This window comes from Oxyura jamaicensis, chromosome 6 (assembly GCF_011077185.1).
Source record: "Oxyura jamaicensis isolate SHBP4307 breed ruddy duck chromosome 6, BPBGC_Ojam_1.0, whole genome shotgun sequence".
Lineage (NCBI taxonomy): Eukaryota > Metazoa > Chordata > Aves > Anseriformes > Anatidae > Oxyura > Oxyura jamaicensis.
The window spans coordinates 25760975-25779622 of NC_048898.1; the positions used below are offsets into that span (position 1 = coordinate 25760975).

The window sequence follows — 18648 nt, forward strand, 5'->3', positions numbered from 1 at the left end:
GAAGTATACCAGAAGGATGCAGGGGGGCAGTGAAAGCAGGGTGGGTGCAGCTGCCTGAAAGCTAGCGTTGTCTAATATTTTCCATTATAACATTTTACTTGTTTATGAATTCGCTAGTCTTTACCCATTTAGGATTATTTTTTTCTACTGTTTTCTGTTGTCAGGATTTCACGTGGTAGGGAAAGGGGTGCTGGTGGTGGTGGGAGTTGGGGAGATCTCCCAAAGGTGCTTCCCAACACCAGGAACCACCATATGCCTGAAAGCATCATCCCTATATTCTTAGTTGGGGAATTCAAAAGACAATTTAGTTATCTTTTTATTTATCCTATGTACAAGGCTTAAGGGATAACACTCAATGCACCTGTAATTTCTAGCAAGTATAAAGACCTCAGTTTTGACCAGCTGCAGAAATTTTGCCTTACATTCCACTTGAACTATGAAAACTCTTTAGGATGGTTTGTTCGTAGTCCTTGTTGCATTTCTGTTTCTATGGCCTTTGAAGTAGCTGTGCAACCTCTGATGTAAAGATTTTTCTTCACATTCCCAGCATTTGTTTTTGCTCTGGCTTTCCAGCAAATCGTATGCTTTTATTTTCCTCCTCTACATTCCCATCTGCCCAACAGGGAAGCTATGTATTTTGTTACAGAACAGGCTGCCATGTAATTAAATGAGAATTGTAATTTTATTTTTTTTTTAAGTGTTAGGTATTGCATTTTCCTTGATGCCACCAGCTTTGCTAGCTGTGTTGTACTTATCAGGTTGGCTTTATGTCCCATCTAATGTCCTTTTCTTCACTTCCCCCTGCTCTGTGGGAAAAGGTGGTGCTGGGTCCTACTGAGCATAACAGTAACACCACAAAATCCGCAAACGCCACTGGGAGGTTGAAAATCGCATAAAAAGGGCAGGGAGGTGGGGGGAACAGAGTTTCAGGGATGGTCTGAGATAGCTTACGTTGCCTCTGCTCCTGGTTTGCATTATGGGTGTGAATCCCATGGGTACTTAAAGTGAGCTGAAGGTCTGAACCAGAGGGTCAGTGAGGGATGAAATGGGGGTTTTCAAGATACACTTGTCTCCCTTTTAACTTTTTGATTGAAATGGACACGCAGCAGAGGTTTAAGCAAAGGTTATGGCTGCATTGCCAGCCACCACCTTACTCTCCCTGGGTTTAGACAAGTATATCTCTCAAAGTGGCTGCCTGCCCCATGCCAGGCTGTAGCAGGAGGCAAGAGCAGTTTGATTTTGGGTGAATTCAGCTAACCCATGTCCTGACCCCTTGCAGCGCTGCCAAGCTCCTGGAGAAGAGCCCGTTCTCCGTCGGCACCCCGAGCCCCCTGCTCCCCTCGCCGGCCAGCCTGCAGCTGGCCCAGCTCCAGGCGCAGCTCACGCTGCACCGGCTGAAGTTGGCTCAGACCGCCGTCACCAACAACCCGGCCGCCGCCACCGTCCTCAACCAGGTGCTCTCCAAAGTGGCCATGTCCCAGCCACTCTTCAACCAGCTGAGGCACCCCTCCGTGATGAACGCCCCACCGGGACACACGGCCGGGGGCCCTCCGCCGGGGCCCGGCATCGCTAGCACGAGGTTCCCTTCCAGCAGCATCGCCTTTCCCGCACAGAGCCCGGCCTTGGCTGCGCCGGGGGGCGGCCTGGGGCCGGTGCAAGCCCAGGCCCCCAACGCCATCGTCATGAGTCCCTTTGGAGGCGTCATGGCTCCCACCTCCGGCCAGCAGCCTGTGGTTGTGGGTCTCAACAAGGCAGGACCTTCTGCTGCCGCTGCCGCAGCAGCAGGGGGATTTTATGAATACAACAAGCAAAATGTCGCTGCCCCACAAGCCTACACCTCGGAGGGGGATCCGCCTGGCCAGCATGGCTTTCCCTCCGCAGCAGGGGCTCGCTATGAGGCACCCTTCAGCACTGCCAGTCCGCTGAAGCACGAGGCGCCGGCGGGGTTCCAGAAGGAGGCCTTCGGAGCGGCACCGTCCTTCCCCAGCGACCCACACACCAGTGCTCATCCAAAGGGAGATCCCGGCCCCATCTTGCATGGCACTGGTACAAGCAACCAGTGGGAAAATATCCCTAATTTCTCTGGCCAAAACAAGCCTGACCTCCTGCCCAGCGACAGCATGTGGCCATCAGCAAGCCAGCAGCCGTATGAAATAAGAAACGAGCTGTACAACCCCGAAGAACCGACACCTGACACAAAGTTTAGTGCGGCCGCGGCCCCGGCGTTCGGCAGGCTCAACAATAGCAAGCAGAGCTTCGGCAGCCCCCGGGTGAGGCAGAATGAGGAGCTGAGCGCCGGCACGCCCGAGCTGCCCATGCGGCCGCTGCAGCCCCACGAGCTGAACGACTTCCACGGCGCGGCCCCCCTCCACTTCCCCCACGTCTGCGCCCTCTGCGACAAGAAGATCTTTGATCTGAAGGTGAGTGGTTTTAATTGCACGCAGGGGCATGGCTTGGACACACAGCATTTGAAGGGGTGCCCTGTCTGTCTCTTTGTCCGTCTGGTGATTTATCTGGCTGCCTGTCCAGCTCCAGGCGTAGCTGTGTCCGTCAGCCAAGTCTGCCTCGATCGCTGTGGAGGTACCCAGAGAGAAATACAGAGTTTCATAGGCCTGGCTTGGAGCACTGTAAATCTGTTTTGTGGAAATTACTGGGGTTTCAGGATCTGTTTTTGTTCCGCATTTCACTGTGAAAATGTGAGGGAGAGCACATGTGCGTGCGCAGCAGTCTGTCGCTGGGAGATTATAGTCCCGGCGTGAGAAATGCCAGATCCAGGCTCGAGTTGTTGCTCATCGCTGATGGGTGCGATTCAAGGGGAGGAGGAGCTTGAACCTGATTTCCCCCCTTTGCCCCGATCTTCTCTTCCTAGTATCGTAACTGCACATTGGCAGTTTCGTCTGGCTCTTTCTCTTTGTGTTTCTGATCCCAAAGCCTTCCTGATAAAAGCTGGGTGGAAACTTGATGAAAAAAAATAGCACTTTTCCATAAAAATGACTTTGCTAATTTCTCTTTTGGGATGTCCTCCACCTCCTAGTATCTCTAAGGAAAATTTAGATCTCATTGTCCCAGTGGCTTTGGTCTGGAAGCAAGAAACTACCCAGCATATCAGGTACAGACCATGCTCCCAGTTCTTAGCTGTCATGGACCCAGCCAGCTTTTCTTGGCCACGTTTATACTGTCAGAGGAGCCTCCAATTCAAACTGACCCTTGAGCAGCTCCTGGTTGTCCAGCGAGCCTGTGTGCTAGATTACATTATAGATCAGCTCTGGAGACAGCCACCTACGTGGCCCACTGCTGCCCACGGGCTCTGCCTGGGGCTGTTCTGCCCTCCTGGTGAGCCCAGATCCATAAGTGCTTATGGCCTTTTCCATCACATTGCAGGACCAGCACCTAATGGCAAAGGCATTTGTTTTCATGCTGATGGTGGCCCGACAAAAATATTACAACAGGAACAGTGGCCAGCAATGAAATAGTAGCTGATATGTACATGCCCTGTGGCTTTGGGATATTTGAATGCATTTGCTCTTTCATGTTTCTCTTTTAGTCTTTGAACAGCTGCTTGCAAGAGGGTTTGCTATGGCTACTGCAGCTACAGGAGTGGTCTGAACTATCCCCCATCTAGGGCATGCTGGGCATTTCTTTTTTTTCTTTAACATTTAAAAAGTGTGGATAGATGTCATTACAGTGAGTTTTAGTTGATCTGTTCATTGGTGTTTAATGCACTGCCTCATTTGTTTCATAGAAATGTAAATAGCTAAACGCACTTCTCTTACAAGTATTGCTCATCTACTGAAATGAATAATCACTATCTTGGCTGCTCTGTGTGCTGAGCACCCTCTTCATGGACATTGCAGGAGCTGAGGATGCTCAGAGCCTTTTCAAATAGAATAAATTAACTGATTTAATAGAAATAAACATAGTAGATTTAAAAATGAATACAGAGAAGCTGTCCATGTGTAAAGTAACTGGTAGGTAATTTAACCTACAAATAACAAATCAGTAAATGTATTGGATAAAAGTGCACTTGGATCCAGTATCATACACTTTGATCTTCAGCATTTCAGTATTGATTTTAGAACAAGGTAAATGGAATGGAGAAGCAATTTCTTGTAGATTTGTTTCAGGATTTTTCCTGTGCTCATCATCTCTTTGTTTCAACATAGGACTGGGATCAGCACATTAAGGGAAGTCTTCACATCCAAAAATGTATGGCTTTTTCAGATAAGTAAGTATTATTTCACAGACAGTCTTCCAACTGAATTTCTAATAGAGCATCCCTTACTTCAGTGGCTTTACACCAGGAATTTACTGTCTAATAATAATGCTTTAATATTTATGGCACTTTTTGCATGCTCCTAAAGTTGTTTTTTTCTTTTCCAGCACTGGTATCCGGTGTGTGTTAAGTTCAGCAGATGGAACATTGCATTTATCACCAAATAATGCAGCAGTTTTCAATCCATCTAGTATTGAAGGTGAATGGTTGCATGTGCAACAATTTATTTATTTATTTTTTTACGAAAGGGGAAGTCAGTCTTTGGGGAAAAGTGGACATTTCAAATGACATGTGATACAAGTTTCCAAGGAAAATAGTTTTTAGATGTTGTATACAGAGAGACTTAAAAGGCAAGATTGTCTTTCAAAATGTCAATTTATTTTTCGTTCAATTAGTTGCCTTCACAGTTCAATGTGAGGCAGTGTATAATTTGGTGTAGAAACTATGAAATAAATTGTTATGTAAATGGGGCGTTGCTTACTGAGTCAAGATAATAATGAGTCAAGATTTTCATAAAATGTGTGTAATCCATTATTTAGATTATCCTCCAAATGTCGGCTCATCTTTTATCACAACGTCAGCAAGATCCTTTGGCCAGCCAGGTCCTACATTTTCTTCTCTTCCATCAGGGGTAAGAGTGAGTATCTAAGCAAACTGATCTCCTTGCCGAGATTCTCATAGAAGCCACTTCTACTTACTGGAATTAAAAATGTGTCAGTTTAGGCAATGATGTGAACATTGAGTCTGTCATTTAAACTTACCAGCAGCTCTCTTATGCCTTTGATTTTGGTCAAATCAGAATTCAACTGTAGATTTTTTTTATTCTCAGTGCTAAAAGTTTTTTGCTTGTTAGACAGATTTGGGGAGGGTGAGGGACTGTTCTTTGTGTATCCCATAATTTTTTTCACCCATATTCTGAGCCTTTTTGACACAGGAAAATCAGCTTCAGCTAGGAATGAAGAATGGTATTAGTTTTTACTTACTCTGTGTATTAATTGCAGTGAGAAACCTCTCCAGATATTTATCTGTAGCAATCACTCTGCCTCTGCCATGCTGGGGTCCTTCTCCCAGGTAGCAGTGGTGGCAAAGACAGTGGCTGCAGCTTTGCTAACACTTATTTACCTAGGGGTCCCAATTCAATTCATTGTACTGGACTGGCTTTTTCTCAGTTTATTTTAGTGTACTATTTATATCATCTGCTGCCACTCCCAGTTGTACTCCTCTAGTGTGCAACTGAATAAGCAAAAAGTGCCAGGAAAAAAAAAAAAAAAGAAAAAAAGAAAAGAAAAGAAAAGAAAAGCTAATATTAGAAGTAGTTCTAAGTAGTTCTTACAATGGAGAAGAAAAAAGAAAAAAGGAAAAAAAAAAAGAAAAAAAGGTCTTAAAAGAAGTCAAGAAAAGCAAATCATATGCATTATGGAAATACAAAGTTGTTAGGGTTAAAATGAAGCTCAAAATACATAGGAAAGCTATGATTAGAGTTGGAAACATCAAAGACTAATGTTAGGTCATTCATCGAATAGCAGCAGTAATCCAGGGGTTCAAATTTTCACCTTGTTAGCTTTTGTGTTTATACCCTGATGTGTTCTCAGACTCTCCAGAAAGCCAGGCTGAGTTGTGTTCCTGTGCCACTCCAGCTCACATCAGGCATTTCTTACAGAAACATCACCCAGATTCGTTTAATCCAATCAATTTTCTGCTGTGGGGTTTTGCTATGACAGGAGTTATTGGAAGAGATCTTAGCTGCTGCCTGTCGCAGACACCATGTGTGCAGGGCAGCAAAGAGCGGAGCTGCTTGTGATGCCTGCCTCCAAGGTCAGAGGTGGAGTAGCAGCGGCTGTGGAGGAATGTTCCTTTTCATCATGTCTGTCAACCTCGCAACAAATGAAATTACTGCTAATACCAGTATCGTTTCTCCTCAGAATCTGTCACTATTTGTCATCTAAGCTGCCTGCAGAAGTCCTTCTTCTGAATGACCTGCAGTACTAGGAGAGATAAAAGAACCAATAACTTTGCTTTTCTTGGGCACTGTAAATCCCCTTTTTCTTCAGAAGCTCATAAGGTGGACAGGGAGCTATATTAGAGGTGTTAAGTTTGAGTTTACCAACTGTCATTCACCCCACAACTCAGGTGATTTATAATTTACTACACCTTTGCACAGCAGTATTCATTTTCAGCTAAGCTGCTGCCATTTAACTGAGCAGTGGGAGATTATACTTGACCCTGCATGTAATCATAAACAAAGTGTTCAGATTTCTGGAAGAGCTTGATACATGCTGTCTGTCTGTAAATAACTCTATCCCTCTTCAAAAGGCAAATACAGTGCTACAAGTCTTCCCTCAGCCCTGGAGAGCCATTAGCACAGGAGGGACAGGACTGCCAGTTTCTTATTGTCTTTCGAAAAGATTAATGAAAAGCTCGAGAAAGGAATAAAGAATTTGAAAACTAAGAAATCCCAAAAATGGGAAAAAAAAAAAAAAAAAAAAGTAATAAAAATAGCTAAATTAGATTGGTGAAATAATATGGCAAACTGAGGTGCTTTTCACTGTTACACATCAAATAATATATTCAACAAGTTATATGTTGAGCAAATTGGTTTTTTTAGTAGTTGTCCAATTGCATTAGTAAACCCCTGCAGACATCACCTGCAAAGAAAGTTAACTTAAAGTCTTACACTCCACACTTGATGCACAACAGCTACTTTAACTTCCTGAGTGTGGGTATAGAAGGTGTGTATTCCTTTTCTGGCTGTGTTTTACAGCTCACTTAGTGAATGGATCCTATTTAACTTCAATCAGCTGTCAAGATTATTGCTCGGTACAGCCCATCCACTCCTGGTATGAGTGCCTGACCACTTCTTAATCATGAATTGTAGCAGATTTATGATGTAGCATTTCCATTCAAGCCATTGCCAATTTGGGGGAGGTGGTAACATCTCACAGTCATCTGATTTAATGTACTGCTGAGTGCGTGTCTGAACCTGGGCCCTGGCACGTAGGTAGGGAACAGCTAAATCTTTCTAGACCTATATATGCTTAACAGACCATCTCTTAACAGATCTGACAAAACAAACAGGAGGTGCCAGGTGACTTGAGGTGTTCCTTTGCAGTCAGGAAGGTTTCTTTTTCCCCTGCTAGCTGTAGGTTGCATTCTCCTGTTGCATGCTATATGCTGCCTTGCCAGATGCACTCAGCCATCACTCCTTTTCTATTCAAGTGGAATTGAGTTGCTCCATCTTTTTCAGGGTCAGGTCTGTGTTCTTTTCCTGCCTGAGAAAATACTTTTCAGCTGGACTGTGGCACTTGTCTGATTTACCTTATCCACCTGGGCAGTCTGTGTGAGATATCTGCTAAACAGCAGACCACTGCATGATGTAGGGTCTTACTGCAGCAAAAACACACAAACGGTTAAGTGGTAAAGCCTGGAGGGAAGGTAATGGGATGAAGGTGTAAATAAGATAACATTAGCTCTGTAACTTGTGAAGTTGCTGACAAGCCAAACATTTGTGATGGCTCTGGTGAACTTGATCCCACAAGATTACATGATTTGCATCTTCCCTTGAATGGCACAATTTTAACTGAAGGTAGAGTTACTTCTTCAATAAAACCCTAACAGCAGAAGTTATAAACAGGGAAGTAGTCTGGGAGGACATAATCCTGTGTGAGCAATGTTTGCATATCATTAGCTGGGGTAAATTATGTTTTTCTCTCAGTATACACTGATGTCCGCTTGCACAAGGAGCGTAGACCCTGTTTTCCATGTCAGGAAGATGGGCAGCTCTTTGGGAACTGCCCCAGCACTCCAAAATAGACTTCCACCCTTGGGAAGTGACACTGTACCAGTAGCGTGTGTCTGTGCCAGCCAATTTGGGACCTCTGCCTCTTCGCATGCCCAGTGGTCAGCACGCTCCCAAGAGAAATGTCCCTCCTACTGAGTGTTGTTGAAATGAGAGGGAAAGTAGTAGGTTTTCCAGCTTGAGGTACACCTGTTGTGTCCTCCTGCAAATTGAATGGAGTTGCTTTTAGCCCCAACTCAATCTTTTCCACGAGGGCAGAAGGGTTTGAATTCAGCCCGTGCTATCCTGAACACCTCTGCAGTCACCTAAATTGATTTCTAGTATCTGTCAATCCAGAGGGGGCTGCAGTGAGCATCTGTTTCAATCTGTAGGCACCACAGACAACAGGTGTTCACTGAGTCATTGAAGCTATTATTTTTTTGTGCATTGCTGGCAAATTATTTGTTAAGGGCCTTTTACTCAGCAACAAGAGATGTGTGTGGGGAAGGCACTCTCACTGGACAGAAAGATGCAGGACAAAGGAAGGCTGTGTGACTTGGCAGAAGTGCCATGGGGGTTGTGGTGGTGAACCAGATAGGTACCAGGCTCTCAGGGAGCTTTTTGGAGGGTCTGAGACCTCCGTGTGGCAGACACCCTCCATCGCAGTACTGAGGGGACTCCAAACTCTCGCTGGTGCTGGGTAAAGTCCAGTGTCCCGTCCTGTGCACGTAGCCTGGCTCTCTGCTGCAATGTGCCAGGGACGTGAAGTTGCTGGCTCTGTGAGGTTTGAGGTGGCAACTTACCTTCTGCAGTAATATCACTAATCCTGTTTGAACTCTCTCCAGAAGGGAGTTCTTTCTACTGGAAGAGCATCTCTTCTAGTAATCTTCTATGAACTTTGTCATATCCAGAGATGGGGACTCCATCGCAAGTCACGCTTCAGTTAAAAATATGAACAGGAGGGAAATGTTTAAACCTGGATGTTAAAATGTCTTTGAATAAGGATATTTGTCTTTTATAACAGGTATGCAGAACAGAACATTTCATTTTTTGCAGAAACGTAAGGTCTTATCAAGTAGCTGGAACATGTAAGATAAAAACATGGTTCTGAGTTGGGTTTTTTTCCAGTTTCCCCAGAGAAAATCTACATTGGGTCGAGTTGTTCACATCTGCAACCTCCCCGAGGGAAGCTGCACAGAGAATGATGTCATTAACCTGGGCCTTCCATTTGGGAAGGTCACCAACTATATCCTCATGAAATCCACTAACCAGGTACCGTGCATGTGGAGTCACCAGCAGTGATGTAAATGGACACAAAGCCGTACTGTCGTGCTAAGGGGAGGCTGTGCCCATACGGGGCACCAACACCTCACTCCCTTGTAATCTGCTCCATATTGCAGTAGAGCTCTGTCTTCAAGGTGATTTTAGAATCCAGGAGGTTATGTCTACCAGTGGTAGACTTGGAAGACTGGGACATCTCTCGTATAACTACAGCAGACAGAGTAGATGGGTGTGGAAGCCACACCAGTGAGCAGTGTGTGGGACGATAACATTTCAAAATGCAGTCAGTAAACAGCTGGGAGTTTCCTTGGCCAGTTAGATCACAGTCACATCAAACACAATTTTCATGCAAATAGAAGTGCTAGATAGCATTGCTCTTTCTTAAAAAATGAATACCTTTTTTTTTTTTTTTTGACTATATGTTGGCTGGTCATGCCCTGATGTTCTGCTTTTGTCTAGCTCCCTTACGCATTGCAAGACAGAGCTGGCAGTCTGAGGAGCGGTGCCTGCTGCAGCATTGCAGTTCTGCATCCCTCAGCAGCTGAAGAAGCACCAGTGAGGCAGTGGGGTAAAGGTGTTTTTACATGTATCAAGAAAGACTGGATTCCAGTCGCTTGTTTTTTAAGTGGCTTCTAAAGTTGCCTATCAGCTTTCATAGCTGGGTTGAAGCTATTATTTTTAGTTAAAAGAGGCCGAACAATGAATGGCCTGAGTATTGCTATTTCAGCTGCAGGGCTGGGGAGCACTTCTGTACTATCAGGATATTTTGCATGAGAAGAATCCAAATGAAAATGATTGTGCTGCCTTTTCTGTCTTATACATTGTTTTTTAATTCTGTAGTAGATTTTAAAGCTCTCCCCATTTGTGCTAGGCCTTTCTGGAAATGGCTTACAGTGAAGCAGCACAAGCCATGGTGCAGTACTACAAAGAAAAACCTGCTATGATAAATGATGACAAGTTACTTATTAGGATGTCTAAAAGATACAAGGAATTGCAGCTGAAGGTAAGATGAGATTCTCGATCAGATTTCCTGGGTTTCCATAGCATGTTCATGAGAATACATCAAAAAACCTTTGCTGATTACTGATTTCTAGTTAATATTTTAATATTACGGAAAAAGAAATGAAGAAAGATAAATTAATGAATCTATGTTAAAGATTGTTTATACTTAGCTGTTTGCTGTTGTTCTAAATTGTAATTTCTTGGGAAGATCCCATTTTCTCTTGTTCTATCATAACATTATTTCAAAAATCCCTTCCAAGCTTCCTTCTGAGCAGACTCCCCACAGTGCTTGATTTAACAAAGGTCTAAAGCACAGTTCTGTGTAAGATACCACATGTCAGCAAAAATAAGAGGTGCAATCCTTTTACATAGGCATTAAGCCTGAGGCAGTGCTTTTCCCTGGTTGCTTGCTTGAGCCGTAATGCAGTCTCTATTCTGAGCAGCAATGGCAGGGATAAACATCGCACTGATTAGTTTTTCTTTCTTTCTTGAGAATGACCTCACTTAGAATTCTAAGATCTTTTGTCATTTATGTTGTTATTATTTACATTGAACAGAGCAATATTTGGTCCTTGTACTTTTTGCAGAGTGTGATACTTTTGATGTGAACACCTGAGGGATCTCCAAAAATCAGTACTCTTGAAAGTGTAGTTGCAGGAACTTACCTTCTGCTGTAATGCTAAGGGAAAAAATATTCATGAAGACTTGGACTGGAACCAGTGTTACAGAGCTGAAAAGCTTTATATTATATTATCCAGCTCAGCACAAAGTTATTTTATAAAATAAGTACAGTGTTCCAAGTTAAGAGGCCTTTTATGAGCATTAAGGGAAAAGGAGAAACTCAGATGGTCTGGTTTGACCTTGGGAAAAGTTTCTATCCTGCATGTGTTTAATAGATAAAGGAGGCTTGAAGGAGTTGTCAGAAGCCCATATATCAGGGTGCTCTTTCTTACTGTGGTATTGTGAGGCATCAAGAAGTGAGGTGGTGGGGACTGCACAGCTACACATAGAGGCTGAACTGGACTTACCCACGAGGGTGTGGGAGTTTGCCTAGACTTCAGGAAGATTTTCAATGGCAATTTCTCAGGTTATGGAATTGTTTTTCTCTGCATGAGCAAATACCCTCTCTCGTTGTTAAAAACAAGCAGGCAAACAAAAGTACAGTATCAGGAAAGGGGGAATATGCATGAGCTATTTACCGCTACAAACTGCTCTGAGTTCCTGCATGATTACGGTGCTCAGCTGTGCATGCTCCAAGTGTTTGATGAATTGCACGCGCTCCAGCCTGGAGTAGTGCACCTTTGGTAGATGATCTTGAACCTCAAGTAATCAGCACTTCCTGCACACGTTTTTCTTGCACTTAGCTTTTCTGAAGCTCTTGTGTCTAAACATAGTCTTTCAGAGCCATACTCCAGAATGGCAGGTCATTCCTAGGAGGGCTGGTGCATCTATTTAGTTTGGGTATTAGAAAAGCTGTCTGGTTTGTTTCATCTTACATCCACTTCTAGAAAATACCCCATAGCAAATGTGTACCAGGGAAGTACAAGCTAGTTTTCAAAGCCGACTTTCCAGAAGCCAAGTACGAGGAGACAGTGCCACAACGTAATGGAGCACATTTTCCGTTTGTATCATTTGACTGCTTTGATCATGCTGTTGAGATACCAGTTGCAGAAAAGACTGTAACCAGACCACTGAACGAGTATTTCTCATTAGTGGTAAAATGGAATGATGCATGGGTGCTGTTTCTGAAGGGACAAATTGCATATAATAGCTTGGAGAGCAGTGTAGTGTGCTGAACAGTGTCTTTGTCTTATTTAGAAACCAGGTAAGAACGTGGCTGCTATCATCCAGGACATCCACTCACAGAGGGAGAGAGACCTGCTGCGTGAGGCAGACAGGTAAAGTTTCTGTAGAGTTTCAAACTGGGACCTGGATAAGTCTGAAAACCAGCAGGTAGAATAAGCATAGTGTGTGTGCTTCCCTCTCTGATCTCATTTGCTTTCCTATTTCGGATTTCATTTCAAATCACTGTAAAAATAGTACAATAGTAGGTGCAGAACCTATGTAATGAGATCAGATTGAAACAGATTGTTAGGAAAATAAATTAACTCATTACTATTGATGATAATGACTCAGAAAATAGGCTTGACATGCAAAGAACATACAAATGAAGCCATTCCCCCTCCTCACCCTTGAGTGAAAAGCATAAAGGCTGGGGTTGCTGTGAGACCTGGAGAGAGGAGGAAGTTTATTTTGTTATATTCCTGATTTGACTGGCTTCATTAGTACTTTTCTTGACCTTCCAGAAAAAAAAGGAAAAATGGAGAGGACACACAGTCTTATAACACCTATTTTAAACCAGTGATCTATTTCATTTTTGTCTCAGAGATGCCCTAAAGGAGTGAGTAGTAAGGATGCTTACACTAGGGTGGTTTTAAGGGTGTTAACATAGTATAAGCTTTTAACATAAAAACCCGTATGAGACATTTTAAGGAATTAATTAACATATTTTTGGCAGATCTGTGGGGACTTGTTTAAACTCTGTGGATATGGCACTGCCTTTTCTCCTGTTTGCTGTGTCTGCAGCTGTGCAGTGCATTGCCTGTGACAGACCTGAGGTCTCAGGCACGCAGGCACCAGGGTAGCCCCCATGTGTTTGCAGTGCACAAGAGCTCAGCGGACCAGGTGGGTCAGCCAGTTACAGCTGCCTTTTTCCTTCTGCAGCAGGTATGGCTCAGAGAGGCCCCGCTCTCGCAGCCCCATAAGCCGCTCCTTGTCACCCCGATCCCACACTCCCAGCTTTACTTCCTGCAGTTCACCCCACAGCCCGATGGGGACCAGCAGGACCGACTGGGGAAATGGAAGAGAGTCGTGGGATCAGTCCCCGTATTCCCGACGGGACGAGGAAAGAGACAGCAGAGAATGGCGAGAGAATGGGGATGAGAAGAGGGATAGGACTGACACGTGGGTACACGAGAGGAAACATTATTCCCGACAGCTGGACAAGTTTGATTTGGATGAACGGATTGAAGGAGGCAGAGGGCACAGAGAAAAATATTTAAGGAGTGGTTCTCCTGGCTCTCTTCACCTTATGTCTGGCTACAAGATTAGGGAAGATGACTATTACCGAAAAGCCTCTAAGTCAAAATCTGACAAGTTTCAGAGACAGCTGCAGGAGCTGCCTGGCAGATCTAAGAGAAAGGAAGAGGCAAAGTTAAGGGAACGCAGGCATTCTTACAGTGAGGACGCTGCTAGGGAGGAGATGGCCGAACAGAAGCATAGCAAAGCCTCTGAGGGCTCCAGGCAGAAACAAAGCGAGAAGAATAAAGTGAAGAAAGCGGAAAAAGACCAAGAAGAAGATGCTGCTGCTGAAGGCAGTGACTTGAAGGAAACCAAACCTGCAGAGAATAAGGTAAACAGAGATGCAAAACTGCATGTAAGAATAAGGTAAATGATGACGTGATGTATTTTCTGAAATATTTTAGGTCACTTGTTTTGGGTGTGGTGCTGATGATATGCAGTGTTTTGCCATGATGGGATTAGGGAATATAGCCCTAGAAGAGATCTTGGGAGGTCACCTCATCCATGTCTTTGGCCAGATCTGTGCAAATCTATTACACCATTTCAGTGTTAAATACCTGCACATCATCTTTCACTGTCACGCACAGAACCTCTGGGTAACCAGTGAGGGGAAGAGTTACAGGCAACTGAAAACAAAACCAAAGGAATATCTGCTGTTTGCAAGCAGGTTGCATGTGCAGGGGCAATTGGCCTACTGTTTTCTTTTCCAAATCTGTGACATCCCCCCCCAGCTGCTTTCTCAGCATCATTACCTCCTGCTGCATGTGATATGGATCAAAATATCTGGAAATTAAGTAGTATTCTACAGGGATGCACAATAAATATGGTTATGCTGCTGTTGCTGTAAGTAACTATACTGCATAAACGGAGAATGAACTTTTCATGAGGAACATTTTCTTTTGGTCACCACAGTAAAGCAATTGGTGTCTGTTAAACCTGTGTTCCTGCCCTCAGCTGTGGCAGGGATAATTCACACCACTCCCTTCAATGTGCTGGCAGGAATCTCTTCCCGTGGCAGAACCTCTGGATCAGCTCACCTGTAAGGCTATGGGATCACTAGAGAAATACTCCTGGTCGGTGAAGTGGCAGCGCTTGTGGGCTTGATTCTCAGCTGGGAAAGAATAGAGAGGGAACAGATCAGGATGCCTCGCTCATCTCAGAACAGCCCATGCCCATATCCCCTCCCTGCAGGGATCTTATTTCTGGCTCTTGGCCACCCTGCCTCCCCCAGCCCCCTGGTGATACCCAGCCTCCATCCGCCCACGGGGACGCTGGCACAGGAGGCCGCAGAGCTGCTTTGCTGACCAGGGGTCCATCTCTGGCTAGTGACTGTGCTGCCAGGGCTGTCCCTGGCTGTTTTTAGTTGACCTTGCATTTGTTCTTCTTGTGTGTGGGCAAGGTTGGTGGAGATGTCTAGATCTTGTAACTCGGCGAGTCTCTGTAACAGTCGGCAGCACTAGCTCATGCCATAGATATGTGTCTCCGTAACCACCTTTTGTCATCTTTCTCCTGGGGCCGACATTTCGCTGTGATGGATGGTTCCTTGGGAGATTTCTTTCACTTACGGAAATGTCAGGCGGCTTCCTGAATCATCAGTGCTGCACACCCCTCTGCATGCTTTTCTGTTCATTTTTAAACTGGTTTTGTAAAAGGCACATTTCTCCAGGGACTGCTGCTAATAATGTGTTTTAAAAGGAAGAAATAGGTTTCAATGCTCTCAAGCTCATACTTTTGCTCCACCCCTCTTTGACTAAGTGCCAGGTAATACCATGGTTTTGTTCTTCCGAAGTGTGAACAGTGCAAACAGTCACACTCTTGACTGATCCTGCATCAATAAACAAAACTGTTGAGGTCTTTTGTAGGGTTTTAACACTGCTGCTCTCCTTACCATGTCTGACTCAACATAACAGATGTGAGTAGAGAACGGGGGAGAGACTGGAAATTTTAATGAATTCGCATTCTCCCCAACCTGCCTTCTTGCTAACTCTGTGATATAAATTACATATTTCTAATTTTGTTTCAATTTCTTTTTTCATAATTCTTATTTGTGCCACGTTGCAAATGGAATCAAATTCTTGGGTCTTTTCCCACAGTCCAGTTGACTTGCATTAACTTTAGAAATAAAGAATGTGACCTTGTGGGTGACTTTGCTTCCCCAAAGCCAAAATAGAAACATAATAGAGCACCACTGTGTATTGCTATATGTGTGTATGTTGTATTTATTTTAGCTTGGAAAAGAGGAGGAAAATGCAGAGAAGAGCTCACCTTCAGCTAATAAACAAAGAAGAGAATCTGGAGAGATTCTGGAAAACGCAAGAAAAGAGAAGGTTGGTGACATGTTGGTGACAGCTTCCATGATAAAATAAGTGAAAACCCAGGTGTGGTAGCATGTTCAACTGAAATATTAAAAGTCCCATGGAAGGGCATGTAGAGGGGCTGTAGAATGGGTGTCTAAATTACTTTGCCTTATCTTGACCTTTTCCTGAAGTCTCCAGAACTCTTTTTTTAGTTGCTCTTTGCCCATGTACATTGCTTCACATGCATAGCCCTTGGCACTGGCAGCTGTAATGTATGCCCAAGTGAACGATGTAACTTTGTGAACTGTGCCCAAAAATAGGAGATGCAGTCAGTCAGCGGAGAAGGAGGGAACTAATGATGAAAACTTTTCAGAGCATTGGCCTTAGATGGATTATGGATAGTAGCCTCTTTGATTATCTCTGTTTTTAATTAAATAGTGTCTTTACAGCACCCCTACTGCAGCATCGTGGTCGGAGACAGCAATGTCCTTGGAATTCCTCCAGCTTCATATCTGTAGGGTCATGGGTTGATGGTCAGATATGGAAGCTATTGATATCTGTTGCTGCAGAAAACTGATCTCCTGGCAAGAACAGCGTCAACTCCCAGACTTTTCTTGCTGTTTTAGGATTCTAGGAGGGGAAGTGTGGGAATGACCAAAGAGGAGGAGAATACAGATTATTAATAGATTGTGTGCTCACAATGATTCTGAGAGTTGAAATCTAAACTGCACCAAGTATGTATTGAAAAAAACAAATATGTTATAATTCTGAACATCCTAAATGTCTATAACTGCATATATGAGGTACTTCAGATTATAAACATGGGAGTATAACAGTAAAACTGATTTTTCTCAAAGTCAAAGCCAACCTCTGTCAACAAAGTCCCTGGCAGAGGGCTCTTGCTGGTGGAAGGAAGTGACTACAAAACATAGACGTGTTTTCTCAGTCACTGGAGGAATTTTAAAGGACCTAATCCAGCAAAGTGAAAGCCACAGTGGCTAGACTAGGGTTCAGTATATTTTCACTGTAGTGCTTATTTCTGTCTGCCCTGGGACAGAGTAAGAGAAAGGGCAAGGTTAGTTTCCTTGGGGATCCCACAGCAGTCGGTCACATAATAAAGCATGACATGTTGTGCCTTGTTCTGCTGCTTACAGAAAAGCAAGAAGTGGAGACTTTAATGCCGAAGGCAGTTACAGGATCTTCCAAAAGTGAAGTTTATATGATTATTATAAAAATATTACTTGTTCTCGCGCATAAGGTTTAAAATCATTACACCAAGCCATGCCGTTCATTGAAACTAAAACTCAAAAGGTGTTAGGCATGGTCAGATCAAAGTTTTTCCTTGTTACTGATGCTCAAAGCCTACTGTTTATCAGTGTTGATCTGTAATCACTGATCTCTCAATTTTTTTTACATCTTTGTGACAGGACCAAGACTGGGAGAGTGGAAGTGAGATAGAAGGCGAGACCTGGTATCCTGCTAACATGGAGGAGTTAGTGACAGTAGATGAAGTGGGAGAAGATGATCTAATTATGGAGCCTGATATAACTGAGCTTGAAGAAATCGTACCAGTTGATCAGAAAAGTAAAGCTGCTTCAGAAATGTGTCCCTGTATGACAACCATGTTAGAACTGAAAAATGACCATAGCCATTTAACCAGGAGTGAAGACAAATTTGCCCACAAAGCTTTAGAAACAAACTTCAGATCAGCAAAGGGTAGTGTAGCTTCTAGCGTCTGTCAGGATGAAGAAGAAGAGGATGATAATGATGATGCTGTAACTGAAGCATCAAGCCTAAATCTGGACCCTGAGCAGAAGCCAGAGGAGTCACAAGAAGACCAACCTGCTAAGAATCAGCAGCAGAAGGAAGAAAAAAATGATAAAACCTCTGACACTCATTTAGAGCCTGAAGATCACCATATACCTTCTGTTCAGCTGAAAGAAGAGGGTCTCCAGCTCCCGGATACATTTATAGATGATTACAAACAGATGGAATCACAAGGAGCTGAGAGCAGAGAAGTTATGGAAATGCTTGTTAAAAATGCTAGTGAAGAAACAAGACAGGGAAGCCAAGAGTGTCCAGAGGGTAACTACTGTTTCTATTTTTTTTTTTTTCCTTTTCAGCCTGCAGAGAGCTTTGCATGTTTTCTCTGACAGTAGACTGAAATTTATTGCTAACAAGAGTAAATGTTGCTAATAGTATCAAGACTTGTCCTTGGAGCAGCTCAGTAAAAGAACTCCAGTGCCTTTCGCCAAGCTAAACCATTAGAGGCTCTTAGCTGAATAGTGTAAAGGAAATATGATAAGCAGCTTGCAAGCTTTCTGAAAGGCATAAGCTGCTATAATTGTCATGTCAAGGTTCACATGAGTTTAGCTGAACCCTTTCAGTGCCCTGCTAAATTTATTTTGAATTGTCAATGAAATGAGTGACAGTCTCTGAAGGTCAACAGAAAAGTATCTGTAGTGTCTAGCTGGCTCCTGGACAAGGTGGGTATTCTTACACACTGTACGGTGGCATTAGTAACATGGAAATTATCCGTAAATTGTTACTTCTCAGTCCCTGCATGCCTGTTGTCAGGACTTGCCTTATCATCTCCCGTTATCTAATGCATGCTGCCTTTAATATATCTGATAGGACTGCTGTGAGATAGTGCCAATAAATGTAATCGTAGCTGTCTATTAATACTTTACTGTCAGGGAAAAAAGAGATCCCGAATGTCTGAAATTGAGTTCAGTTCCTTGTCACACTTTCAAATGAAACTCGAGCGGATGGGTTGTGTATAATGAGTGGAAGTGGAAAGCATAGACCATGCAGGCCAGGAATGCTCATTTTCGGTTGCTGCTGGAGCTCGTGTGGTGGAGAAGGGCTGGTGAAGAGAAGTTGCAGGAAGTTTTATAAGTGCAATTTTCTAGCAGAAAATGCTGGAACCTTTAATGTGA

The 18648-nt window shown here is 43.8% G+C and overlaps 1 protein-coding gene across 5 annotated transcripts in view; it reads left to right on the forward strand.

The window, feature by feature from the left end:
• RBM20 (RNA binding motif protein 20) overlaps positions 1-18648 on the forward strand; it is a 103943-nt gene that overhangs the window by 74637 nt on the left and 10658 nt on the right. For 3 of the 5 annotated variants that reach the window (XM_035330369.1, XM_035330368.1, XM_035330367.1), the window contains exons 2-11: positions 1280-2420; positions 4164-4225; positions 4381-4472; positions 4813-4910; positions 9177-9320; positions 10201-10332; positions 12150-12229; positions 13056-13743; positions 15641-15739; positions 17137-17794. In XM_035330369.1, the coding sequence (XP_035186260.1) occupies positions 1280-2420; positions 4164-4225; positions 4381-4472; positions 4813-4910; positions 9177-9320; positions 10201-10332; positions 12150-12229; positions 13056-13743; positions 15641-15739; positions 17137-17794 (3194 nt within the window). The remainder of the gene's footprint in view (positions 1-1279; positions 2421-4163; positions 4226-4380; positions 4473-4812; positions 4911-9176; positions 9321-10200; positions 10333-12149; positions 12230-13055; positions 13744-15640; positions 15740-17136; positions 17795-18648) is intronic. The other 2 variants (XM_035330365.1, XM_035330366.1) reach the window with 2 other exon arrangements.